This window comes from Serinus canaria, chromosome 12, assembly GCF_022539315.1.
Source record: "Serinus canaria isolate serCan28SL12 chromosome 12, serCan2020, whole genome shotgun sequence".
Lineage (NCBI taxonomy): Eukaryota > Metazoa > Chordata > Aves > Passeriformes > Fringillidae > Serinus > Serinus canaria.
Genome location: NC_066326.1, coordinates 5717136 through 5745063, shown reverse-complemented (window position 1 = coordinate 5745063; position 27928 = coordinate 5717136). Strand labels below are relative to the sequence as shown.

Below are 27928 nucleotides of genomic sequence, written 5' to 3'. Positions count from 1 at the left end.
CAAAGATGCTGCTGCTCTGCTTGGTGGTGGTGCTTCCTATTTTGTTTGGGTTTTACAAGTCTTTAAACTCTAGTAAAGCATGACTTACAAATGTTTGAATGTTTAGAGCCTTATCCTGCAGCCCTGCTAGAGAGGAGGGAGCCCAGTGGCTGTGCAGGTCACCCTGACACACATCTGAAATCTGCATCCCATGGGGCACGTGGGGAAAAGGGAAACCCATAATCCCCATCCAGCCCAGGCTCCCCCTGAGCAGGGCATGGAAAACAAACACCACTAACACTGAAAATCAAACAGCACTTGTGAAGAAGTTTCCCCTTTGATTGAAATGCTTCTAGCTAAGTGATATAAAGGGGATTATGTCACAAGCTTCCCTTGTTGTCTTATTAACAGCTGCTTAATTTTACCGCTCATTCACGAGCATAAAAAAAGCAAAACTTGGAGGCTGTATTTGAAAGCTTGTTTTGTTTGGTGTACAGTTGGATACAGAGCATTTCCTTTTCTCTTTTTTAACAAATTTGAAGCAAATGTATTGGTTATTGTTACTTATTTTTCCCTATTTTTTTGGTCTAGATCATAGAAGGTTACGTTGCTTTTCATTTTACATTGCAAGGAAATAATTCCATATAAATTTCAGTTCAACAATGCTGCAGTAGCATGTGGGTGTGTATATATCTTCTCATAAATATATTACCACACATTACTGTCAAAGAGCTGGGCTTTTTCACCCAGTATTAAAAATGAAATTTAATTGCTACCCTGGAGTTTCAAGACCCTGATAAATAAGAGCCATGTCTGACCTTTATTGTGGGGCTCTGAGATGCCACCAGGGATATTGCTCGTTGTCCAAGATGACAAACTTCCTCTGAGATTTCAGTTTGTCAGCTCAATGTACAGCAGTGACATTGATTTCTTCTCACTGCCATTTCCTGCCTGAATAGATAACAAATATTCTGTGGCAGGTGTCTGTCAAGTTTAGTTTTGCCTGGCAGATTAACTTAATAGACTCATTTATTAATCATTACTTGCAGCACAGAGAAGCAGACAGTACTCTTTGTCTCCTGTGATGTTGAATGGATGTTCCATTTCAGATTCCTTTGTGTAGCCTGAATTTGGGTTTAATAAGCCATTCATATCTGTAGTGAAGGTTTTTAACCTGACATCACTCCAAGCAAAGATATCTGCATTAAATAAGCGTGATCCATTTTGAGTACCTACTCCTTTTCATGGTAAAAGATGCCTAAGTGCTTTCTGAGACTAAATAATTTGATATATGAACTGCCAAATCAGCCTAAACAAGGGGGAAAATTAAGAAAGATAAAAGTAGAAGAAAACAGGTAATTGGAGGAAGATTTGAGAATGGTGCTGACTGGCTAACTAAGTGGAGGAGATAATGCAGCTTTGGGAGGGGGCAAAGCAAACCTGCAGATACAGCTGTAGGGCAATCCTAGGCCAGGCCAGTGCTTTCCTGGAGACCCTTTCCTCAGAAATATCTTGGGACAGGTATTCAGCCTGGAGATTGCAAAGGCAGAGTTGGTACCAGGGGTAGGTATTAGACAGGACTTCTCTGAGTGGTGAAGGACATGGAAGAATTTAGTGGAGGGCTTTGCAAAGGAGGAAATACAATAGAAGGCATAACCTTGGAAAGTGATGTCTCTTGTTGCACAGTGTTCCAGTGTGTTCACAGTGCAAACTGAGTGATGAGCTGAGGCTTTTATCAGGGCAGGATCTGTGAAGGACATGGAAATGCACAGGCACTCCTGGGACAGGAGGCAGCAGGAATGAGCCTCGACAGAGATACAGAGATCCTGCTGGGCAGGAGAACGACCAAGCTTCTCCCTTTTAGCTGGGCTGTGGTAGCTCCCCACAACCTGCTTTTAATCCTCCAGGGAGCTGGTTCATGGGAGATCATGGGACATGTTCAGGAAGGTTTTTGCAGCTGATGCCCAAGGGCAGAGCCCTGGTTGCAGCACAAGAGCTCAGCATCCGTGAGAGTCTGCACTGCTGAGGATGTTTTTCACTGAGCTGTGTTCCTGGCCTTGGGAATGTGTTTTTTGAACCATCCTTATGGCTTTCTTGGCTGGCTGACAAACCAAGAATGTCCCTGCACTAGATCACACTGCTTATTGCACTTCTAGGCCACCCTGGTAACAATACATTAACCTCTCAGCAGGGGATGTGATAAACAAAGTAAAACTGCTTTAGTGAAACCAGTCATTTAATGGCAGCATACATAAAGTGTCCGTAAAGATTTGTAAGTGTAATAAGCTGCAGTTCACTGGGAGAACAATAACTGTTCCTAATTTAGCCAGATGAGGAACATGCCAACCCAATTTACTTTGGTAACATTATGTTGTTGTTCTTTTTTTTCTTTTTTCTTTTCCCACCTCTCCAGATTCCTTTCTCTCTGGTACAGTTTCCCCTCTGGGAGTCCTTAAAGGTAAGTTCTCTTTTAGTGATGGAAATATAAGTTATACATTTTGCAAAGGCTTTCCATGGTAACTTATCTAACTCCATTATTGTGATTTTGGGTATGTTCAAGAATCAGTAATTATGTGCCAACTTACCTGTGCATGTGAACATCATATGCCTGAATATCTGGAAAATAACAGGGAATATCTAACCACTGTTCTATGGCATGCAGGCTAGATTTTACTCCCAGCATGCCAGAAGTTTTATCTTCAGCTCTAACTTCTTTTACTGCTTAAGAAGAGTAGGAACCAGCTTGTGTTGTGTGATTTTTTTTTTTTTAATTTTAATTTTTTTTAGTGTTTTGGTCTTCATGGTAAAAGGAAATTGCAAATGAGAAAACTGTTTCAGCCTGGGTTTTGTAAACATCACTGAAAAGATATTTTGATTGGCTGCATGTACTTTATTTTAAGGTCATTTAAAGAAGGTGTCAATGATGATGTTTTAACAGTGCAGTTGTTACCATGGTCAGAGACAGGGTCTAGATTTTTGAGTGGAGGGTTGGATTTGAAGATGTAATTTCTCCTCTGTATTTCCTTGAACTCCCTGCCAAAGATGAAAGGAAGGGTTTTTCAAGTACTTGGAGGTCATGGGGTGGAAGCACAGAGAATTATTGCAGTCATTAAAAACATTATAGCAAAATATATTTATAAAAGAGGAGCTGGAGAGAGAAACTTTCTTGGTAGGAGTGCTGGACTCCTGAGCGAGCTCAGCACAGAGACCCAAAGTGGGACCTTGTGTGTTGGTTTGAACAACAGTTTGTCCTCTTGCTGTGTGTCTGTACCTGGGGCTGTTTGGGGGGGACAAGCCCACAGTGTGAATATTTGCATGTAGAGGCTTCAGGGAGTTCAGTTTAAAGGTGAATCCACAGGCAGGAGGAGCATGAAAATCACCAAGAGCTTTGGCAGACGTGAGCTGTGCTGGTGGAGGATTCTGTGGGTACTCCATGAGCTCAGCCTGCTGTGGGGTCTGGGCATCATCCCACTGCTCAGGGGAGCTGGGGCTGCCTTTTTAGGAATCTGCTTCCCTGGCAATGTCCAGGAATGGCTTTCTGTAAGCTCTGCAGCAGTGGTGCTGGCCCAGCCTGCTGGTGGTTAGTGCAGCAGGCATGTGTGGGAGCAAGAGGTGGCAGTGCTTAAAGGGGAAAAGTGTGGCGTTCATGCCAAAACCACATAAACCAGCAACATCATGTAGCTGTTTGCAGAACGTAAAGTTGTTTTAACTAATGTCCACGTAGCTGTGACAGTAAAATGTATTGTTTACATTACAGGCTTTAAAGAAGACAGTTTGAATTTAGCTAAACTACAGGAGTGAGTCACTCAGGATGAGGCATCATGTTTAATCTCAGGAGGTCAGTGCAGATCTGAAGAGAAACAAAACTTGTGTCAGTCTGTTCCACAAACCTGTTGCATTATATTCTTTTGATGTGAAGTCAGGAGTAGAAAACTGCAAAAATTAGTCTGGCATACTCAGTCACTTTGGCTCAGCACAGGGAGAGAGCTCAGGATTTGTCATATCAAAGCCAGGCAGTGAAAGCAGAACACATTTTGTTTATCTGAGGGAAGCTCTTAAAAATTGTCCTGACAGTATAACAAAGGACAAAAATCATTATGGTCCCATCAAGAGGATGGATGTGGCCAGTAACATCACTGGAGTATGGCTGAGGGTGTTGGGCTCTTCACCTTCTCATGGGTGCACAAAGGGAGCATGACAGACAGTAATTGCAAAGAAATAGAAATGCAAAGGACAAGAGAAAAATGGCACAAAGCCTGAACAGAAAAGAGTTATTGAGATGATGCCTGAGGGACTGTTCTGCACTGGATTAATAGGATTACTTGAGAAAGTAACTGTGGGAGCAGTTGTGTATGATGTGTGTGGGCCATCTCACTGAGGAGAGTAGAACAAGAGCTGTGGCTGTGTCATATTTAAAACCATTACTGTGAAGTGACATAAGCTGATGGAAGAGACTCAGTCCTGATTCCCTGAACAAGCTAATCACCATAAAAATAAGGAAAATCATTGCACTGTGAAAGGACAGTTAGACAGGCACATGGAAGAAGACGAGGGGTTCCTTTTCCTTCAGATATGTGCTGACTGCAGCCAGCAGCAGGGTGTTAAGCTTAAAGAAGCCTAATAAAGGCTTGTCAAATGGTGTGTTTCTATACCCATTTTCTCTATCTGCTTTACTCCAAGCTGCTCTGGTTATTCCTTGTGCTTTAGTCACAGAGTTTACATGCACAGTTTTCTCCTGTCTGTGAATGTGCACAGCTGTCCCCTGTGAGAGCAAACTTGCATGCCATGCACTGGACTATGTTAAAAGAGAGAACATTGTATAGATTCCTGAACTATAAGGTTACCTTGGCTGTGGGTGCTGGCAAAGGGAGGATTGCAGTAATTAGCAAGAAACAGATACTGCTTCAACTACTGGCATTACTGATAGTGACTCAGGTGAACACACAATTTAGGAACAGGCAATAGACTCCTTCCTTAGTTCACAATGACTCAAGAAACAACAATAAAGAAATTTAGTGCTTTCGATTTTAAAAAGTTTTTTCTCTTTTTCTTTTTTTAAAATATTTTTTATTTAGGTAGCATCCACTGCTAAAGGTGTACTTAATGTCCTTTCTCTTCCCAATTCTCCATTTTTCCATATTCTGTTTGAGGCACAGATGATTGATTGCTATCAACCAAAAGAGAGAAGGAAACTGCTGTGGTGTATCAGATTTCAGGACCTTGTAATCCCCAGCTAGGGTGAGTTAGTGTAGCTCTTTTCTGTCTGTTTAGTCCAAGCCTTACAGGTAAAACACTCTTGAATTCTTCTCAGAAAGAAAGGATGTTGCAAATTTTATTCACTTTCTGCTACACCAATCCTCAGAAGAGCTCCATGGTTGAATATCACTGTGACAGTTTGGTCAGGTTTAGGTTCTTTTATGTGGGGTTAATGCTTCTGATCCCATCTCAAAGCCAGGTGGCCCTGAAGAAAGTCAACAGAGCATGAATGTGGTGTGCTTCCCAAATACCAGCCTAGCACAGAGCCTTCCATATTAGCTCAGGTTTTGGAATTAATGTTGTAAGATACAGTCCCCTTGCTTGCTGCCCTGGAATTTCCAGGGTGCCTCAGTAAGCTGTTTTGGAAATACTATATGTGTGTTCCTTGCTGTGGGAATTTCACATTGTGGGCTGTGTATTTGGCATGAAATTGTTGTGGGTTACAGGAGCCTGGTGCAGCTCCTGTGTTCACCCTGCTGCCAGGGCTGTGCAGGCTCTGCTCAGATAACTCTGGCCCTGTGGAGCCCATCCCTTCTGTCTTATCTTTTATTCTTTTCTGTTCAGACCTTTTATTCAGCTCTTATAATCATCATATCAGAGTTCCTACCAGAAGCACATAAGTGATTTATCATTTGTTTCATGTTTTAATCCTTCTCTTTTAGAACTAACTGAGAAAAAAAGACAACTTTCAATTTTGCTGGGAGGCTATTACAGACATACAGGGCATCAGGTTTTTTGTTTTGGGTTTTTTTCCAATAAAATAGTATTTTAAAACCCTACAGAAAATCAAGAGCCTCTGGTTAGGTTTGAGTTCAGAAACATCTTGTCAAAAATGCCTGTTTCTTAAGGCTCAGTAGCAATGGTCAGATCCCTCAGAGAACAGTGCTGTAAGATAAACCCTTCTCAGGTGAAACAAGACTCAGTCCTCTTGGGTTTTATGTTTCTGCATGTTGGCTGTGCTTCAGAGCCTCTGAGAGTTACTCAAATGCAGCTGCACAGGGAGAATGGTCTCTTTATAGAGCCAATGTATTGTATGTCTGCAGAAAAGGCTTTGGTAGCCAGGGAGGAGGGAAGGAGCAGGCAGGACAGGAGGACACAGGTCTCAAATGAGTTGACTTGAAAAACAAGGGGGTTTTTGTTTGTTTAGTTGGTGGGTTTTTTAAGGAAAACAAACCTACTGTCCTGGGAACTTTTGTCTTTCTCATTAGACAGGTCTGACTCTTAAGATGAGATACTTGGACATTGCTAAGGCTGTGGAGCATCAGGGTCAGCCAGTCCTACAAACCAGTCCCTACAAACCCAACCTCTCTGGGAGGGCAGGCACACACTGTGCTGCTCTGCTGGCCCAGGAGCTTCAGAGAAAGATAAAAATCTTCAAATGACCAGGCTGGAGTTGATGTCTGACTCTTCTGGCACTCAGTAGGGCCAGGATTTCCCTCTCTGAGTGCTGAGCAAAATTTAGAGCTCTTAGACTTTCTGCAGTTCTAGTGAGCCCACAAGTTTGGTTTTTTTTTTGGTCACTGGTTTTAGCAATAAAATAATTTTCTCCAATCTGTAGGTCTCACAAATTCTAAGGTGTTATACAAAAGAGAATGGGGAGAGTCCAGCCATTCCCCATGGGTGAGCAGGATCAGAAAATTGGTTGGATCAGAACAGGAATTCCATGGGCTGGTCCTGAGCTGGTTTCTGGCCACACAATGGAGAGCAAGTTTGGGATTAGGTCCTTTGTTTTCTTTCCAGGTGCAGCTGTCACTGTAGGCATGAGGCATTTTTGTGGAGGGGAGTGTGCTGGTGAACTGAACCATAGATCTGGAGGGAAAAGGCACATGTGCTCATTTGCTTGGTTCTCTTGGTTCCCTCTCCAGAGAGCTCAGCTGCTGGGGGCTGGGGTAGGCAGAAGAGGGTGTGAACTGATTTTAGGGTCAGCTCAGCCTTGCTCTTGGTCATCAGTGCAGATAGATAGATTTTGAGATACATCTTGAAGCTTGCTGTGCAAAGACTGCTGGATGGCTTTCTGTGGAGAGTGAACACTCTAACCTTGACTGAAGCTCATTGCACCTGATTTTTAAAGTTAATAAGAATGAAAAGTTTACAGAATACTTCTGCCCAGGCAGCTGGGGTTCTCAGCAGTAATATGTGTTTATAACTCCACCATTGAATCAATAAACCACATGCTATTTCCCTCCTAAAATTTACAGTCAGATCTGTTGCTGCTTAACAGGGCAAGTTGAAAATAGAGGCATGTAGCCAAACTGGGCCTTCAATGGCTCTTTCCCTGCTCTACAGGTAGATGACCATTTTCCCTTTGTCCTGGAGAAGCAGTCTAGTATTTCTTTCCTCTGTGCTCAGTTGCATGTAAGTCGAGAGCAAATGAAAGCCAGGCCCAGCTTTAAAGCCATTTCCTCACAGGCAGTGCAGTAAGTGTTCTGCCATGCCTTGGAGTAACAGTTGGGCTGATTTTGGGATTAAGTCCTCATGGTTAAATAGCACAGTCTGCCATTTGCTTAGCTGCTGAACCAGGAGAACAGCTTTGCACGGGGTGGTGGGGGTGGGATGTAACGTGTCCATGCCATGAGCAGAGCTGCTGCATTTTTCTCACAAAGGAACAATGCACCCAACAGCTGTTGAGCAAACAGCCCTGGCTTTATTGCTGCCACAATAAGTGTCATTCACACCATCCTGGGGCACAGCCCGAGGAATGCTGCACACCATCTGCACCAAAGGCAGAGAAACAAATGCAAGCCTTGCTCACAGCACTGCAGGCACGTTTGGGAAAAGTCAGATGGCCTTGGATCATCAATACAGCATTTCAACAGACCAGAGGAAAACAGGCTCACACAGTCTATAGATACAGAGCCAGATTGTGATGCTCTCTTGGTCATGCCCAGGCCACAGAAGTTCTCTAGAAGTTGCTAAGCTTGCCAGTGACATCTGGGGATGTTTGAATGTCAAAGATTTGATTTGGACACTGGTTATTTGCTGAAGAACCTTAGCAGATTTATGCAATTCTTCCATGTAATTTATTCACACACACCTACGAAGCACAGATCCATTAGGTAAGAGCAGTGCAGGTGCTCAAGAAAAACCCTGCTGGCTTTAAAGTGATTTTTCAGAAGTACATTTTCCCTCCCTATATGTCCCTTTGTGCCATGGAAGCTGAGTGTAGCTGTTCTGCCTTGCCATGGGAACACTGCTTGAAGAACATTTCCTTTAACCAGGCTTTTAGCACATCCATTTTGATTTACATCCAAATGGGTCACAGACATCAATGCATTATTATATGGGCAGAAAAAGGGAATGAAATGCTTTTAACATGAAAAATATGCTCTTGCATATAGGCCAACTTTTGTTCTCTTTCAATTTATCTAGGATTTGGGTGGGTTTAATTCTAGGACTGAATTCAGTACTGGCATAAGTGAGCACAACTCCATTAGTGCAAATGGAGTCTCAGCATTTATGTCAACAGTGAACTTAGATCATTGAATTTTTCCCATGTTTGGGCTTGCATGTTTCCTGCAAGATAATATACACATGTACTTGCCCATATGCTGCACATATGCACATAAAAATCCACTGAGGAGGACATTTGCCTTTCTGCTCCATGTTGACTTTCTGTATAGAAACAGCAATCAACTTGTGAAGTTTTTGCTTCTCCTGTAGCTAATGTGCCATGCATCTCTAAGGATCAGCCATGCAGAATGCCACGTTGTGAGTGAAATCCCTAGCAGGAAAGGGCAGCATGAAAATTGCTTTTCTTTCCTCAGTCTGCAGGACCTCACATGCACACAGATCCATGTGATTCATTTGTACAGATTTTTTTCTCCCCTGTTACCATGAAGTTGAACACTGTTGTGAACAGAGGGGTACACAGAGATACTGTAGATACTTATCATTGGAATGAATTGTAATATTTATTCAGCTGCAGGCCTCAAGTGTAGTGTATGCCATGAGCTCTGCTTGAAGAATAGCAAGGCCAAGGCAGAGATGTCTTATTCTCTGCAATGCTTCCTGCAGCATTGGTGGTGTTGGGCTGGTCATCAGGTTTGAGAGATGAGGGTGTTGCATTTTCCTGGATTACCAAAGCTTAGATGTCCTGAATATAGACCATGACCTGGCTGCATTGAGAAGACAAAGCTGACAGCTGATTTTTGCCACAAACTTTTCCTATAAATGTGTGGCAAAGGTGACAGGCATGCACAGGTAAGAATTGTGTGCACTGGTCAAAGGTTATTGGCCATCTGAGGCCAGATGTCCTCAGCACTGAGGAGTCCATATTTGTGGGCACCAAATACTTCCCTCCAATATTTAAAAGCAGAGGTAATATTTTCCTTATTTGTTTATTTTAGATTGAGGGGTCTTTGGTATGTCTTGAGAGTGACTTTTCCAATGCTCACTCTTCCCAACAAAATGGGATGTCCTTGTTTTCTCAGTATCAAAAGAGCTAAATAACATTTGTGGTGAGAATTTGGGGACACTGGCCTATGGAGCAGGATGAAATGGGATCTCTAGGAAGAAAAGTAGGGCTCTGCCCACATATAAAACTTGACCCTTCTCTGTGAACATTATCCCTGTGAATAATTGGAAATATGCAGTCAGGCTTCCTGCTGTGTGCCATCCCCTGAGGCCACACCCGCTGGATTGCTTTACACGGTGCAGCAATGCACAGCGAGATTTACATATATATATCACAGAAAAGTGTTTACAAAAAAAATTACCATGTGATTGAGCTGGGAAGCTGCAGAGGGCCCCAACTGTATGAGTTTCCATGCACTTCAGCCAGAAGATTTATTTCCAATTTGTTATTCATAAGGGAAGAGAGAGGGAGATTGGGATGGGGTCCTTTGAAGTGGAAAACAAAGTCTTCTATTCAGCCTTCAGCTTAATAGAATACACATGACACAGGCTTGGCATGGCGGCCGCTTTCATGTAATGTGCTCCTTGTCATTCTGCTTCCCTAGGCTGTGACTGCCAGTGGGAATGGGTACTGCCCTGGAACAGTCAGGGTGTCCCCTGCAGCCTTCTGCTGCAGGAGCACAGTGTGAGCAGGTAGGAGCCCTTTTGGTGATGGCAGTGGGGGACCCAGGCTGGGCCAACTGCTGCAGTCGTGTTGCTCGTCATGCCCGGCTTGTGTTTCATCTTGCAGGAGCACGTGGAGACAGAGCAGTGTCCTTGGGGCTTCTGCAGAACTCACGTGGGCACTTCTGCACTGCTTTGGAGCCTCTGAGCTGTGCCCCTTGGGCTCTGAGCTCTGCCTGGCCTGAGCTCTCCCCATTATCCCCCCGAGTGGAAGGCTCTTCTGCTTCTGTTCAGCATCTAGGGTGGCTGAGTGTGCCCTAAGCATTATACCTCTGCAATAACCAGCAATTTTGTTCAAAGTCAGTGTTTTAGGGAGATATGTATATGGATCCTCTGTTTCTTTCCAGGAACAAGGCCCTGGTTTTATCGTAATCTACAAACCCCTAACAGCTTCTGTGCTTTGCCCCGTCTTAATGGTATTAAAACCTGCTCAAAGGGTGAGTGTTTTTGAAGAACTTACAGGCCTGACTTACCAGCCCTGTCAATTAGCTGGTCCATGGGCTATGAGAGAAAACATGTGTGACCTCCAGCACGTCATCCTGGCCCACAGCAACGTGTGGTTAGAAAGAATTTGGAGAGGAGTCCTGCCAGTCCTCTTGGCCCTGTGACACTTGTTCCTCTTGGCTTCCTCCAGGACCATGTCCTCGTGCCCTGCTTCCCTCTTGCTCTTCTGCATGCTCAGGTTTGGAGCTCTGGGTGAATCACCGAAATTGGAGATGGAAAGAAACACATGAAGTCATCTCATCCTGCCCTTGCCAGGGCAGGATTATTCCCCACAGTTCAGTCTTGAGTGCCTTCTCCAATCTATTTTTAAATGACTCAAAGGAGAGGGCTTTCCTCTCCTCCCTGGGGAGGCTGGCTCCGTGGTTCAGTAGACCTCACTGTTGGGGAATTTGCTTCCTGTTCTCCAGCCTCAATTCTCCTTTTCCCTAATTTAATTGAACTGTTCCTGGCTCCACCCTTTTAAAGCATTTTCCATATTGCATGACTGTTGCAAATACCTGTTGTCAATTTGCAGGCATAATGGGAATTCATCACTGTTTGCCTTGCTTGGCAGAGGCTCTTTGTGCAGAGCTGTCCTGGGCAGCCAGGCTTTATCAGAAACTAGATTTTAGAGCTACATGCCAAGAAATCAGAATGACCTTTTCCTTCTTCTTTGGACAATGACATTAACATAAAACCCCATCATGACTGAGAATAGGCTGGGCTTCTGGCAAAGCCATGAATGTCTGTATTAATGGCCTGGTTTTCCTCTTAGTCCTCCAGCAGCTCTTGCACAGTGCATTTTTACATGGCAGCAGAAACTGTTCTGAGTTCTTGGGCTTAACTGTAAATGTACAGATGTTTGGAGAATGGGTTAAAAAAGAAAAATACAATAATTCTGTTTCTATCAAAAGAAAGCTGTGGCTCCAGAAGCTCAGTTTTTAAACCTGGCTTTCAATTCAAGGTTTCTTAAGCACCTGAAGTGTTTTGCAGATGGGTGCTGCAGGTGGGATTTATGCTTTGATGGTACCCAGATACTCTGGAAGGTAGTTTGTCTAGGGGAGTGTGTCCTTCCATCAGGACTGAGTCACAAGAGAACTGTATGTCCAAAGACTGTAAGTTATTCCAGAAAAGCATATTATGGTTTTGAAGAATTATGAATCTCTATTTATTTATTTATGAAATGAAAATCAGTTTCTGCTGTGGGTGATGGCAGAATAGCAGCCCATACCAAAAACACCAGGAAAAGAATGGCTAGCATTAGAGAGGCTGGAACCCCTCTAGTGCTTTCGTACAGCAGAGCTGCAGCTATTTAGCTGTGGCAGGATACCAAACAACATTGTGGCTGGCCATTGTTGCTTGAACAGTTTGATTTTTAAAACATTCAACTGAAATCTAACCGCCAGCCAAGCTGGAAGAAGCGAGTCACGAGGACAGCATGTTAAATGAAGAGTCAGCAAACGAGAGCAGAGCTCTCCTGCTCCAGTGGAAAGTGGCTGCACTGCAGACCAGGAGCCCAAGAGCAATAATCTCAGCCTAGCACTGCTATCCAGTTGCTTCTAAGAAAATTTTATAGTACAGAAGTAATATGGCTTTAACAAGAAGGAGAATGCCACAGCTATAAAATGAAATTGCTGATTTCTCAATGGTGCGCCTCAGAAGGGCCGTAGATCCCATCCCTTTTTGCTCAGTACTGATCCTCACATCATAAACCAGAAACCTCTCTTCCAATGGGAAGTGTTTCAGGAGATGAGAAAGGGGTGATGGAGCAGGGTGCAGGAGGGGAGAACACAGGGAAAACCCTGTAGGTGCCAGGGAAAACCCCTCCCAGCAGACACTGCTGTTTGCTGCTGATACTGACTGGGCTCATCAGACTGTGTGATGTGACTTGAGAGGTGGTTTTGGAAGGCACTGTTCTCGTTGGGGCTTTCAATGTGTGTGTTTGAATGCTGCTGTGAGGAAATGGATGGGAGCAGGGTGTGTGGGAGCCATGGGGAGGAGGGTGTGTGGTCCCTAAGGACGCCAAGTGAAAAACAGAGACACACCTGCTTTGGGGTATAATGGGAGTGATAAGAGTAATTTCTTAATGATGGGGATTTTGGGGAGTGTGAGGGGAAGGGTTGGTTTAAGAAATGTAGGGGAGAGAACAGGACTTGTGTCTCATGGAAACTGTTCATTTTAAATAGGAGCCTTTTGTACATCTGGGCTGAGCTGATATTGGTTCTTGCATGCCGCCCTCATGCTCAGTGTTTTGCTTTGTGCTGTTTTATCTGCCAGAAAGAAAATAAATTCACAAAATATTTGCAAAGTTGCATGGCCACAGGCTTAAATACATACATATGAATTCCCTGAAAGCAATTTGCTTCAAGCCCTCCTCAGTTCCAGACGTCTTTCTCACTCCATCTGCTTGTTCTAGTACACAAGTTCCTTGGGAAAAATCACTTATTACATCACTCAAAAATGCCACAAAAATAGCTTTTCACTTAAGTTCCCATCCTCAGAGTTAACTCGCATGGGGATCAGATAGATTCAAACATTTAATAACTTTTTATTTTCCTTTCTCTTTAAACACAGGATCTCTGGTCATGGAAGCAGGGTCACGTGGTGGATTCTTGGCAGTCAGCAGTCTGTGGAGCTTTTGCAGGTGCAAAGGATTATATGTTATACTGGGAAAGACTAAAGAAGAAAGGGAAAAATGTGCAAATCTATTAAGTATAGCAGAACAACATTCCTTTGTAATTCAAGTTTGTTTAGAAGAAAACGGATCCAGTTGTTGTTTGGAAATGGGAAAGTCAGCAAAGGAAAGAGAAGAAGAAAAAAAAAAAGACTCAAGCAGGGTGTCTGTTTGAAAGACAACCAATTTGTTTTTGACAAATTTCTGTTATTTAGAAACTGTGGGCCTGTCAGTCAGGCTTTGTGATTATTTCAAAGTTGATTTGTAAAATCCACATCCAGGAGAAACTTAGTTTGGGTGGGGGTTTGTGCAGCTGTTCGCTCCGAGCACTTCCCCAGGGGCTGAAGTGATTGCAGAGGCCGTGATTCACCATTCCTGTGACAGCTCTGACAGCCACCTAGATTAACTGGAGGCAGGAGAGCAGAGGGCCAGCACTGCTCAGCCTGGAGGCAAAAGCCTTCTGCAGCAAAAAAAACCCAGAGGATGAAACATCTGGGCAATCTCCAGACACTACAATGAGAATAAAGGGTGGCAGAATACAATACTGCTCTATTTGTTACCAAACAAGCCAGAAGTTAATTGCATTCTTCAGTAGGCTTCTTGCTTGATTTTAGCCTACTGTACTTGCTTCCAAAAAAAACAATAAGAGGGGAAAAAAGAAATCAATTAATGACTCATCAGTATAGCTGACAAGTTTGAGGGAGGAGAGATTCAACTGTCTTAATAGAAAAAACAGATTAATAGTAAAGGGATGGATAGCCAGAGCTTTTTCCCCAAGGAGCTAAAATACATTTTGAGATTCCAAACTAGTAACAGAATATGTGGAAAAAATAAATCCTGTTTAAAGAGAAATTATAGCATTTCTTGAAATAGAGATTATCAAAAGCAAAGCTTGTTCTTTGATAACTTACAAACTCTGAGCCATTACATTGTATGTAATTTTTTTAAAATAAGTTCTGTTAGGGGAAATGAATTATTAATAGCAGCAGAATTCCAGCAGAGACTGAGGCTTCATTTTGGAGGGCACTGAAACTGCACAGCTGAGGGGAGGCAGCGTGGCTGTGGCTGCACAGAGTTAAGAGATCGAGTGTGTGAGCAGGGAGGGAATGGTTGAGGTAGAACTGATTCCATTCTGGGGCTGAGGGAATATTTAGGTGACCTCTTGTAGTCTTGTCCAGCTGTACTTTTTCTGTTTATGCTGATGGGAAGGGAGTTTTATTCTGCTTAAGATCCTGCTGTTGGATTTTACACTGACTTCATCCATCAGTGCAAACACAGTAAGAGCGAATGAAGCAGATCATTCATTTTGGTTTTGAAACAAATCAAACTAACAGACTGAAAATGCTTTAAAATGCAATCTGTATGTCTGCAGGTGTGATGGGGCTCATTAATTTAACACTCCTCATTTCTTTACAGTTAGATTGATACAAAGACTGTGTTCAGGCATGTTTAGAGAGCTGGAAAGGTTATCTGATTTACCCAAAGCCTTGCAGAGTAATTTCCTGAGGTCAGATTTGGTGCCTCTGTTGGGAATTTAGCCCAGTGCCTCCAGTTCCTTCTTGTATGTCCTGATTCTGACCAGTTGTGCTTGGACTTGCTACTGTTTAATAGATGTTCAGCAGTGTCTGCTCCTTGTCCAGCAGAAATCTTGCAGGAGGAGCCTCCAGAGGCACAGCTGAGCATGGACATGTGTCACTGTCCTTTGGCACACACTGGGGACACCAACACTTCGTGTTGGAGGAGACACCAGGTCCTGGAGACTCCAGGTCCGTGTGTTGGTAGGTGAGACATTTCAGCCTGCTTGCCTTCCTAGGTTCTATTCCCCAAGCACAAAACTTTGCAGAGCAGGAGTCTGATTTTGTAGCTCATGTTGTAATTGGTGAGGATGGATATTCTCTGGGTTACCCTTCCTCCAGGTAGCTTTTTCTTCTCTGTTCTTTGTCTACCTATTATTTCCTTTTCACCAGCAGCATTGTAACCTTCTTTTCTCATGTGTCCTTTGAGGAGCTCCTTCAAAGCTCAGGAGGTTGAGCTCTTTTTGGATCAGAACCTTCTCCTCTGTCTCCATTGCCTCCCTCTGAGATATGTTAACAAGATGGCTCTGATATTGATCTGTTCTGGTACTGCATCCATTCTGTTTCACTGAAAATATTTAGCCTTCTTGTTGAGGGGAGCTAGTGGAAAAATAATTTCCTGCATTCTGAACAATGGATTCCAGAGTTAAAAATTATTAACTACCTATATGTCGCTTCAGATGAGGGAAGAAAAGGCCAAGCAAACTCTTATCCCTTTCTTTCCATCCCAAAACAAAAAAAAATTAAAATCTCACCAGTACCCTATGAATAAAACAAGATGGATGTGTGCATAGAAGTGATTTTAAATCATTGTGTTATTATCCTTAAAAGGAGAATGTTATCCAAAAAGCAACTTTTGCACACAGATGCCCTCAAATGCCACCATGGTAGTGGGATGGTGAAATCACACAGACAGGCTTTTCTCCTGAGTTCTTTGCTTGAATTCAATACTTTCTAAAAATATGTTAAAGGTCCTGAGGGGCAGGGTAATAGTCTGAAAGAATCTGAAAGAAAAGTCCTGTTTAGCTTCCCTTTATGGCACACACATGTGTATGTGTGTCTGTATGAGTTGGTTATAACTATTTGGTGAAGACAGAACCAAGAGCAACAATCTGTTGAATTCCATCCCCAGTGCCTGTGAAATGGCAGCAGTTTCAGCCTTCATATGTAAAATGGATTTATGTGATCCATGGGCTTTTTATGGAAGTGTAATAGGAATGAACATAAATGTTAGAGATTCGTAATCCTCCCTGACTCATCTGTTAATAATTTAATCCCTCAAGGCCTTGTCCAGCTTTATCATCATCTTTGGTGTCTTAACAGAGATGTTTGGAGTATTTGGGGAGTGGGAAAAGGTGATACCTGAGCAGTGGTGGGGAAGAACCCAAGGGTAGATCTAAATCTAAATGAGATTTTAAGCCTGAGGTTGTGTTTGAACCAAACCTCGCCTCTGGGCTTAGACTGGACCATCTCAGCTCTGCAGTGTGCCAAGGCAGGCTGTCCCAGGAGAGCTGCTGGGCTTCCTGTGTTCTCCATGCAAGAGGGACAGTGGCAAGGAAATCCTGCCATTGGGCATTAGCTGTTGGAAAAGAAAAGCACTGCCCTGGAGCATTGAGGTGATCCCCAGCTTGTCAAAGACCCTGAATATCCATTTAATGTGACTGCAAATTGCCCCCTTTAAGATGCCTTCTTTCTCACTGCCATAAGAAAAAGTGTGGCTTAACATTAATAATTAATGCTCTGTGGTGACAAAGTCACCAAGAATGGAGGTGCAAGTCCAGTGAGTCATAATACACTAAGGAGAGCTTTTTGCACATGAACAGGGAGGATTTCCCTTCACTTTTGTTTTGATCTAATCGGCTCTGACAAGATTACACACTGTGTCTAAAAGCCTCTTTAACTCTATAGCTCTGAATAAATTTTTGAGTAGTTCTCAAGATTTCCCTGCAGAGTCTGCTTGGAACATGCTTCTAGCCCTGAATTGGTTAAATCTCTGGAGGGAGCAGTGCTTTGTCTTGGTATTTCTGCTGAAATCCAAAGAGGTTCTTGGATCACTTTGCTCTGCTAGAGGCAGGTGTCGTTCCCACACTGATAAAGGAGCAGAATAAACTTCCTGTTAAAAAAAATAATTAAATGATACCAATAAAATAAAAGTTCAAATAAGAACTTATTGATTGAAGAGTTCTGAAAAATGCCATTTGTGAAGTTGGAGATCAGTCAGTGTAAAAGGATGCTGTGAGGCTTAGCATTGGACCAGAGCCACTCAGTTTTTCAACCATGTCTTGGTTTGGAGACAAATTTCAGGAGAAAACGCCCTGGAATGAACATTTCCTCTAAGGAGAAGAGCTCCAATAATCCCTTTTTGCCAATGAGAGAAATGAATACCAGAGTGAAAATGAAAAAAACCCTGTTTATTAACAAAAAACAAGGTCCTGGGTAACTTCCAGGTGTCAGTACAGAAAATAATAATGAAGAAAGCCAATAGTACAGTTTGACCTGAATAGTTTTTCTTTTCCTAAGATGGGCTAATTCCAACAAGGAGCAAATTCCTGTCTCTTGAAATGAGGTTGGCCTACAAAACTGGTATTGCAGAAGAGAGAGCAGAGGTCTGGCCATGTGACAGGAACTCAGACTCAGGGAGAAGCCCTGTAATGGCCAGAAGGATTCCCTGAACCCTGCAGAAAAGGTGAGGAAAAGTTAAAATGGTACAGAAAAGCAAGATGCCAAAACTGAAGGAGAATTTGTCTTTCTTCCTTCATAAGATTTTATTTGAGGATTGTGTCTAAGTACCTGAGAAACATTTTCCTGTAGCAGCAAATTCTACAGGCTGTGAGAGCCTAGGGTTATGTATTGTTCCCAGGTGAAGTATTTCCCTCAGTTCTGCTGCTTTTATTTGTGTATGACAGCTAAAATGGTAGAAGATGCCAGCAGCAACCTAGGGGAATATTATAAGTCTTCAAGTCTATTTATTCTTATTGCCAAGTAAAGGTAAATCATGCTCTGCAGATGTCTGTCACCAGCACTTCCACCAAGGACTGGTCACTGGGAAAGTGTGAGTAGCAGGGGGATTTTCTGTTTAACACCCTGACTTGGTAAAGTGTGAATATACAGTGACCATTGTAACTTCTTGGGAGATGGGTGATGAATTTTCCACTACTGCATGAAGGTTTATTTTCCCAATAGAGGAATTTACTCTGCTAGAAGTATTAATGAGCCAAGAGCCTTCTCTCATGTGAAAATCCATCTTTAAGCCTACTTGCTGAGCCCAAGTCATCCCCAGCTCTGTCTAGGGCAAGGGAGAGAGGAGCCTTGAGTTGGTGAGTGAGCCTGGACACAGACTGCCTGCAAAGGTTCCTTTTCCTCCATCAGCTCTGCAGAGAAACCAGGATGATTTAGGAGTGGGAGGCTCCATGTGTCTGGGCCTTTCTTGTCCACCTGATACTCTGATGCTTTTCCTGGTTGCTGATTAGTGGAGCAGACTCCAGCATCCTATGGCAGCTCTTGGTGAGTTCAGTGACAGCAGGAACTGAATGATTATGAAATAATTAAGTGATTTAAAGATCTGTTGGGCCCTATGGTGGATTAGTGCAGTGCACAGCCCTCCTATTTTCAATGGATAGACTGGCTTTAACAGTTTGTGTCTGTTGTATCAATCTGGTGATTGGAAGCAGTCAAGTTTTAAGTTCCTTAATTCTCTTCCTGGATACCTGGGTACTAAGTTTAAGAGGTCAATCTAAAATTAGCTTGGACATTTAGAGTTAAGGCTGGAGAACATTCATTTTGTCAGACTCTCTGCCTTCAATAAAAAGCAGTCCCCAACAAATGCTAGCTTTAATCTCATGTTTTTGTCAAGCATATACAAACTTGCTTTTAATTTAGCCGCTATCCTGCTGCTTGTTGTGCTTATGAAGCATTTTATTGTTGCTGTTGCCATTCTGAACTGATTGGTAAATCTGTACCAAATACTTCCCAGTGATGGAAAAAGAAACATTGAAATGTTAATAACGAAGGAGTAGGGAAGATCCAGATGTCAGCTGGAGAAAAAATGAAAACCAATCAGCCTTGATTAAAGTTTTCAGATAAGAATTTGGGAACATTGTGTCAGAATAAATTGTGTTTGTTCTAACCAATCTATCAGCCAAGACTGAAGCTGCTGCCAGTAAGAAACTCTTAGGAATAAATGCATAAAAAAAGTTACAGGGATCTGATAAGGGACATAAGTCTGACTAAAGTTTTGCCATCAGATGCTTTGAGATGCTTTGAGATTTTTTTGCTTGATACAGACCTGACAGCCATGTGGTTCACTGTTTAATTTTAGCTTGGTCTGTGGGCAAAGGAAGGGCTTCTACATCCAGACTTGTAAAGCCACTATTTTCCATGGAGATTATTTTTACCATTCTAAAAATACATTGCTGACATGAGTACCAAAGTTTCTATCCGGACCATTCTCAAAGCCTTTTGGTCACTTACGCAAAAACTGGCTCATAATAAAAAGATTTTCTGACCTTAAAGAAGGTCCAAGAATGGACTGGAATTTAGTTTAACTTGCTCATAGTTTCTGCTTTGACTTCTCGAGTACAGCCCATTTTTCTGCTTTTTAGTGAGGTATCACTGCTAGAAAGCTTCCGGCAGAGTGAACCACGTGGGAGTGGAAGCTGCTCCCAAAACCTCCCAAAAGGCATTTGGGGCTGCTCACCAACTCAACTTTCCTGCTATTCTTGTTTGAGATCCAGGGGACTGCACATGTGCCTTACTGCATCTCCTGAACTGTCATGGGACATTCCTTAATTAACTGTAAGAAGTCAAGGAGGGTGCCAGCTGGCCCAGCCTGCTCTGTCATAAAACAGGGGTTTAATATGTTCAAGTTAAGGTGGTTGAGAAAGAAAGATGCAGGTAAAAGCACAAGCCAGCAGGGAGTTTATCTTTTTTTTTATTACTTTACAGATTTTAGAAGAAATGCTTTTTCCCTTCTCCCATCCCAAGAAAAGAGAGATCAATTTTTCTACATTCCATAAAACTTGGAACAGAAAATAGATTATTTTTAGCTTATTCCCTGGGCACTGTGTAGGCTTCAGTCTTTGGAGTCGCTTTGTTCCCGGCTGTGGCAGATACAGGATTTATGCAAGCCTCAGAGAAAAGAAAAAATTAGGAGCAAGAAGAAAGATTTCAGAACAAGTCTCTTGCTCTCTTTTCTCCCCCCTTTCTTCCCCTTTCATTCTTCACTTGCTGCTGCTCCTGCATTTTAGAAGTTTCCTTCACTTTGGCTCTTCCTCAGCATGAATTACTCTCTTGAAATATTTTGAACAGATGTGAGAAAGATTAGAATTGATTTTAGGATGGGGAAATAAGGGGAAGGAATAAAATCCTGGGAGGAAAAGCAGCAGGGCTGGTCCCTAGATAGCTCAAGAAGCCAGGCTGTAGTCACAGGGTTAAAATACAGAGCCAGACACACACATTTGGGGGTGAGACATGCAGATGGATAAGCTGAAGATTTCTGGCTTTCAGGAGGAAAGCCACAGCTGAGCTGGCTGGGGCAAGTGGCAGTAATGATCTCCAAGGGTGAAGTTTGGGAGAGAGTAGAGAATAAAAGTGCCCCTGAGGGTAAGATGGCACTTGTGACAGCAGACTTCTGACAATTTCCTGAGACCCTTGGGCAGCTTCACATTGTTGTTATCCAAAGTGGAGCTGATTTAATCTGTTGGAGATGAGCTCCATCCCAAACAATGACTTGTCTTTTTTCCTTGGAACAGTCCCAGATCCAGTCTGTGTGTTTCTAGTGAGTAGCCCAAGCATATGTGTGTCAGATACAGAGCATGATTCTGTCTTTCCAGCATTCAAATGGTCAGACTTTCATTCTCTAGGCAGAACACAGTGTGACTGGTTTATTTTCCCATCTCTGCAAATGAGTAAGCAGTTTTTTTCCTTCCAAACTTGCTGTAGATGTTGGAAGTGGAATCTGTTATCCTTACAACCTTCCTATGTTCATGTATGTAGAGAGTACAGAACAAAAAGACAGTCATGTCCCTGGGGATGTTTGGATTTACAGTTTAGCAGCAGAGAGCTGTTTTCTAAAGTCAATACACAGTAACAAAAGGTCTGTGTACAGAGCTTGGACAGACGTACCTGGGCTCTGACGTGAGGGAACGTGCTGTAGGCATTAATAACAGAGCAGTGTTGACCACAGCCCTGGGAATTATAGGCAGTGTGGCATTCATATTCACACAACAATGTCTCACTTGTGCTTGGTGTTTTAATTTTCTCAGGTGGATTTGCAGCTGCAGTCACCACACCGCTCGACGTAGCAAAGACAAGAATTATGTTGGCAAAGGTAAGAGGGAAGGAGGCCACCAGACAGGCCAGGGAATGGCCTGGGCATTCCAGGCTTTCTGTAGGGTCCTTACAGAATGAAATCCAGCACCTATTAATAACCATTCCTGCTCCTGTCCTAGAAGGCAGGAGTAGATGTGAACAGGCACTGCATGCAGAACTAATGAAATTGTTGTGTTCCTTTCCTTAAATTGTTCTCTGGTCCCTTCCCAAGGGAGCTGTCTGGAACAGACCTGGGCTCGTGCTCAGCTTGCAGACTCTCATGCAGTGTCTTTAGAAGAAAAGCCTTGCAGAGTCAGAGTTAACCCAAAGTTAAAATGCTCCTCAGGGATTTATTCTGCTGTTTTGATATGTCTGTACCTATTTTCTGAGGAGGGCTTGGTACTGGATTTTCTGTTGTAAAATGTTAAACTATAGAGATTGTGATGGCCAATATCAGCCAACCAGGGCAGAAGGAAGATTGCTTATAAGGTCAGTAAGTTCAATAAGTTTAGAAATTGCTGGTGAGTCTGGTGTTCCCATTATCATCTCACTGACCCAAGGCAGAGCTGAGAGCCACCAAGAGCCCTCAGCAGGTGGATGTTCCTAAAGCCTTTGCCAGTCCTAAAAAGAGCTGCTGTGTTGGTGAAGGATGGGCATTCTGGAGTTTCTGTGGGTGTTTTCTACCCTGTTGCTCATATCTCTCAATTTGGGGTGTTTCTTGTTGCTAACATGCTCCTCCCCAGCTGAGTCCCATCTGCTGTGTTATCTGTCATTGCTGGGTTCTGTCTGCTGCAGCTTCTTTGTCTTTGGATAGTACTGGTGATAAACCTGTGCTGCATTTATCTCTGCCTCTCTCCTGAGCAACCAGGGAAAGAAGTGAGGGTGCTTTGAGACCATTCAGTTTCTTTCAATCACTTCCCATTAACTAGGTCACACATGGAATTTAAGTGTCTCTAGTCCTGCTGGTTGTCAAGACAATTTTCACATGCAATACACTACTCAGGGTTTTTTTGTTCTTTTAAATCTAAAGGAGCAGCAAAGTCACTTGGTGCTTGGAGAGTGTGTTTTTATTAAGGTCCTGCTGCAGTGTCAGCTGCTGGATGTAGAGCTGAGTGTAGTGCAGAAGGGACTGGCTGCCCAGTTCTGAACTGACCAGCTCTGGGACCTTGATTGTTTTGTTCTTCTGTGCCTCTGCTTCACTTTCCACCCTTTTTTCCATTCCTGGAGATGAGGAGCTTTTGCCTGTGCCTGGGGTAAGGAGGTTATGAGGATGTCTGTAATTCCTGTTGTGTAGCACTAACCAGGGGCAGGAGCTCAGTAAATAACTAAACCTCTGCCAACATTTCCAATCTTTCTCTCTGTGGTGCAGGCTGGTTCCAGCAATGCCAGGGGGAATGTTCTGGCTGCCCTTGGTGGCATCTGGAGGACACAAGGCCTGTCAGGGTAAGGACGTGCTGCACCTCAGGGGTTGTGTTGTCTGTGTGGTTTAGGGGGTGGGAGAGGATGGGGTGGGATCTGTTTCTGTTTAAGTACTGGCATACAGAAAAGCCTTTTGATTGCTGCACACCTGGGCAGGGAGCAACAGTGGGGTAGCCAAGAACAAATCCCTGAGGGAGGCTGAGTGTCCTCACCTTAGCCCTGGCTGGGGCAGTGTCCAGGGAAGAGTACAGAAAAGGGGCATTGTTGGGAGTGTATCCAACCTCTGAGCCCAGCTCCAGGTGTCAGAGGTGAGGGTGGCTTTGTGTTAATGACCCATGGTGGACTCTTCCCTGTGAACATTTGTGACTTGTATCCATTTAAATTCAGGCACATCTCGTGGCAGTTTCAGCAGTTTCATTTGAGGGATGTGAATCCCCTCTCCTGAGGAGCCAGAGGAGGTCAGCACAGGACCCAAAAGCCCCAAATGGACAATTTTTCCTCCTTCTGGCAATTTCTTGCAGATTTGAAAGCACCAGCAAGGTCTCCTCTGTTCCATTCCCCATTCTTGTTGAGAAGCACAATGTGAGCAGGCAATGCCAGTGTGGTGCCAGCAGTGGGACAAGCTGAAGCAGAGGGAGGAGCTGTGAGCTTTGAATCTCCTCTTAGCTCTGGCCTTGAGGGTGTGCCCCCAGATTTTTTGCAGTGTGGAACCCATTGCAAAAGTGCAAATTTCCTGAGCCAGGCTTGAGTACCAAGAGTAGGTCTGAGCAGCCACAGAGCAGCTCTGCAGGGCTTTCCTGCTGCAGCCAGAGTGTGGAAATGTTCTGGACTTTCCTCTGACCAGCTGTGGAAGTCTGAGGTGATGTCCATCCAGTCTCTCAAGTGCCCACTTTGCCCAGTCCTGAGACAGAGAATTGCTCTCCTGACCTTGGAGCAGTGTGGGAACACAGAGTCTTCTGCTGGTGTTTCCAGAACATTTGGAGGTGTCAAAATTATTATTATTTGTTACTGACACTGCTTCACTTACACCACCTTGTCCTCTTTGAGTGCATGTCTTATACCAGTAGTTGGCCTCTGAAAGTGAATATGTGTCCTAACTTCTCCAGTCCATGAAGTTCAGCCTGTGCTGCCTTCACTAGGGCTTGTGTCTCACCTGTCTTTGGCCTGGAAGAGAAACAGAGGGATTTTTGGGAGCTTGGGGCTTTTCCCTGTAGTTTTCCCTAGATTTTTAGCCCTCTCCCTCCTTCAGGGCACTGTCCTAACCTTTGTTGCCCAAAGCACTGTGCACAACACAGCTTTGCAGGGGACAGCTTTCTCTGAACATCTGATCTCTGCCTGCCCAGCTAATAAAAGTTCAACCCTCTTCCTACACATGTGGGAAATAATTCAAAACAAATTGCAGGAAGTTCCTGAACACTGATTCCAGGAAGGCATCCAGCTGTGCCCCCCGGCAGCACTCAGGGATGGGCTGTCTCAGGTTTGCCTCTCGGAGGGGACAAGGTGATGTGGCAGGGGATGAGTGTTGGTCCTGCAGGGCTTGGTGGACTCTTAAGGCATGTTTGGAAAGGGACTGGGAGAAGTGAGGCCATGTCTGCTGCTAGTGGAGGTTGAGCTCTGAAGGGTGTGAAGAGGCATGGATTTGACTGAGGAAACCTCCCCCACCCCCAGCCAACAGCAGAAAGTAAAAATCCGTGTTTGTGTTCTTTTCGGGGAGTTTCAGCAGTGCCCTTTTCTAAACAACCCAGAATTAAACTCTGCCCAAAGATAGCACCAGTGGACTAGGACCAAAGGGAACACGATTCAGCTGAAATCAAAACAATAAGAGATCTGGAGAAAAGTAACATGCAAAGGAGGCCAAGCTGCGTCAGCTGCGAGGAAAAGGAAGAAAGTCTTGGGAAAAATAAACGCAGAGGCTGCCATGCCTGCTGCCAATTATAAATCTATTAATCAAAACCAATAAAAATGTCGGGCTTTTTTGGCCAGTTCCAACATGACATGATTTATGGCTCCTCTAATAAATCTCGTACTTGAAGAGGAGGAATTCTGAGGGCAGAAAGACGCATTGCTTATTGCCACCTTATTAAAACCAGAGCACAGGGCTCAGCTTCCTGGTCTGCACCTAGTAAATCCCTCTGCTCCATGCCAAGAAATTCCACATCCCTTTCTGTCAAGGGAGAGCCAGGACTGGCAGGGGTTAGGGTAGGGATGGGGTGAGTGGATCTGTGAACCTCTTTGCTCTTGCCAGAGGAGTAGAGGAATCATTCACAGGAAAGGGTGTCTGCATCTTGTCTGATGGCTTTTCTCCCAAGGAGATGGTGGTGTTTGAAAGCCAGGGATGAAGCTTCACAATTTATTGGTGAGAAACACGAGGGTTATTGGAGTGGTGATGCTTCACAATTTATTGGTGAGAAACACGAGGGTTATTGGTGAGGTGGCCTGTGCAGAGCTGGGGATGGAGCTGGTGGTGTTGCACCAGGTGTCCTGTTCCTCCCATGAGCTTCCTGGCCAGAGCAGAATTGGCACGTGTGAGGTACTGATTTAATTTTGAAATAGCAATCCCTCGACATCGTTTAGCTTTATTTGTTGAAGTGTGGGTTATGAATCTGGATTTCAGTGGAAAAATACCAGAAGGGCACATGCCTCAGCAGTAACAGCACATGCACAGAGAAAGCCTCTGGTGCTGGGCAGCCCCTTGAGGGGAGGAGAGCAGGGAGAATTCTCTTTGGGGAGTAGAGAAGGGGGAATTTCACCTGGCAGCCAAGCAGGGGGGAGAAAGCCTCCAGCACTGGGCTGTAAGTTGCACACAGTGCTTTTTTCAGCACTGGCCCCTCTGTGCTGTGTCCAGGCCCTGCATTGCCTTGCCCTGTTTCCCAGGGAAGTGGTAGAATCAGCATCCCTGGAAATGTTCAAAAATGTAACCGTGGTGCTTGGGCATGTGGGGTAGTGGTGGGCTCAGTAGTGCTGGCTTATTTTGGGCTTGTCCTTTTTTAACCTAAATTATTCAGTGATCCAAAGGGTAACTGCAGGGGTCCTGTTAGTCTCCTGTTAGGAAGTGAGGAGTGGCAGAGTGCCAGGTGAAATCTGCAGACACAGACCAAATCCAGCGAGACAGCAGACCTCTGCCCACCAGAGCGGTTTCTGATGGGGCCAGCAGAAATAAACCCAATTTATCTCATCTGCTGATGGAGGCAGGCATGGTCCAGAGGAGACCAGTTTGGATCAGACCTGCCACAGAGCTCTGCTCTTTGGATTTGGGACCTCCCTGCAGCTGTTGAGCTCTGCCCTCACGCAGAGAGGGAGCCCATGGGGGAAGTGTGCACTGGAGAGGCCACGGGTGGCAGGTGGGAACAGGAAACTGGGAGAAGCAGATTCTTGGAAGTGATGGTTGGTAATGGGGGTTGCCAGGGATGCAGCTCCTGGGTAACTCAGTTATGGGCCCCTGTTTGTGTAATAGCTGTGTCTCGAGTGGGCTGTTCTGGAAACAAATGTCTGCCCCTGCTCCCGTAATGAGGCAGGAGAGGGATGCTGTGTGCTGCTCCCTAGGATTTGCCCTATCAATGCTCTGTCCATACATGCCTCGTACAAATTACTCTGTTTTAAAGCTGTCATTATGGTAATAGGCCCAATTGCTGTCTAGTAAAGCCATAAAATGTTTCCATCTGCCTGTGTGCTCCAGGCTCCTTAGCAGAGCTCATTACTGCCAGAGGTTTCCCTGTGCAGCGGGAGCAGGGAGCTCCTGAGCAGCCAGGTCTCACCAGGAATTCCAGAGTGTCCCACTGTGGACACCCCCTCAGCAGGGACCATGCAGTGCTTGGGACAGCCAGGGACAGCATCCCTGTGGAGCTCAGCCAGGCTGAGTGCCATGGATCTGGAAAGGGGGTGGGATGCCAAATGGATTCGAGTTTAATCCTTGTTTGCCACAAAGGAACCTGTAATGCTCTGGGAGGGTACACTGGCCTGTCCTGAAGCTGTTAAACCAACTGTGAGTTTAGATGTGTCAAACACTTGGCTTTGCACAGGTTTCCTGGTAATTTCTATGCAGATCAGGCACCTAGAAAGGGTGAAGGTGCCACAAATGGAATATTTCTGCTCCCTCACTGTTGTGTGTTCCTGGGAATGAGCCCCTGCAGTGAGCAGGGCTGGCTGTGCTCACTGAGCCCCAAGAGGCTGTGGGGGCACTGGGGACAGGGTGTTCCCTCCTGTGTGCAGCTCTTTGTGGCCGTGTGCCTGAGCTCCCCATCCCAGTGCTCCACAATGGCCTCTGCCTTTTCCTTCTGCACCCGAGGAGTGTGGAGAGGGCTTAAAAACCACAAACCTCGGGAGTGCTGTGTTAGGGAAGTCCAGACAGATCCCTGCAGTGAGTAGTGGGGTGGGATTTAAGAAACCAGCAAGAGAGAGTTTTTCTTGGCTTTGCTTCCCGAAGCCCCTGCATCCGTTCCCCGCTCATCTCTCAAAGCTCCTTTCCTTTGCCTTCAGCTTGTTCGCAGGTGTTGTCCCACGGATGGCAGCCATCAGCCTGGGAGGCTTCATCTTCCTGGGGACATACGAGAAGACTCGGCAGCTGCTGCTCTGAGCCAGCCCGGCCGCTCCTGCCGGGAGAAGCCGGAGGAGGAGCCGGGCTGGGAGCGGAGCCTTCCTCCCGCAGCCCTCCCAGCAGCTGTCCCGCAGGCTGGGAGCCACTCTCCCTGCTAGAGAAAAGTAAATCCTGCAATAATCCGGTTTCCCAAACATGAAATTTTCCTGCATGGAAAGTGGGTGAGGTAATTTGGAAGAGTTGTGCCAAAAAAGTAACGTTTGGGGGGTAAACAGCTAATTACTGTGGCTGCAAAAGGCATTATTAGAACTCCTGCAGGGAAAGTGTTTTGGAAAGCTCTGGCTTGGGGGCTGAGTGGGGAGGCTGAAATAAAGCAAGTTTTCATCATTCAGTGGCACCTGCCTCGTAACAGGGGAGGGGAAGGGGCTGATAGAGTTACAGCCTGCTGCCCTCCAACAGCCCCAAAAGGATCCTGCCTTGGGAGAGCTCTTTGTCAAAGACAATCATCCATTTGTTTCTGATTCGAGCTGTATTTGTGGAAGTTTATATTCCTGTTTATACCTACAGGTGCTCAGCAAGCATTCCTGTGTGGGAGCCAGTGCAGCTTTATTAATCACACTCATA

General features: G+C 44.6%; 1 protein-coding gene across 5 annotated transcripts in view; it reads left to right on the top strand.

Annotated features, from left to right (window-relative positions):
- Positions 1-27691, top strand: part of SLC25A26 (solute carrier family 25 member 26) — an 82990-nt gene extending 55299 nt beyond the window's left edge. For 2 of the 5 annotated variants that reach the window (XM_050979173.1, XM_030227859.2), the window contains 6 exons: positions 2393-2437; positions 10659-10748; positions 13369-13438; positions 21306-21370; positions 22721-22794; positions 27247-27691. In XM_050979173.1, the coding sequence (XP_050835130.1) occupies positions 2393-2437; positions 10659-10748; positions 13369-13438; positions 21306-21370; positions 22721-22794; positions 27247-27343 (441 nt within the window). In that variant the 3' untranslated portion in view covers positions 27344-27691. The remainder of the gene's footprint in view (positions 1-2392; positions 2438-10658; positions 10749-13368; positions 13439-21305; positions 21371-22720; positions 22795-27246) is intronic. The other 3 variants (XM_050979174.1, XM_030227861.2, XM_050979172.1) reach the window with 2 other exon arrangements.
- The last annotated feature ends 237 nt before the right edge of the window (positions 27692-27928 follow it).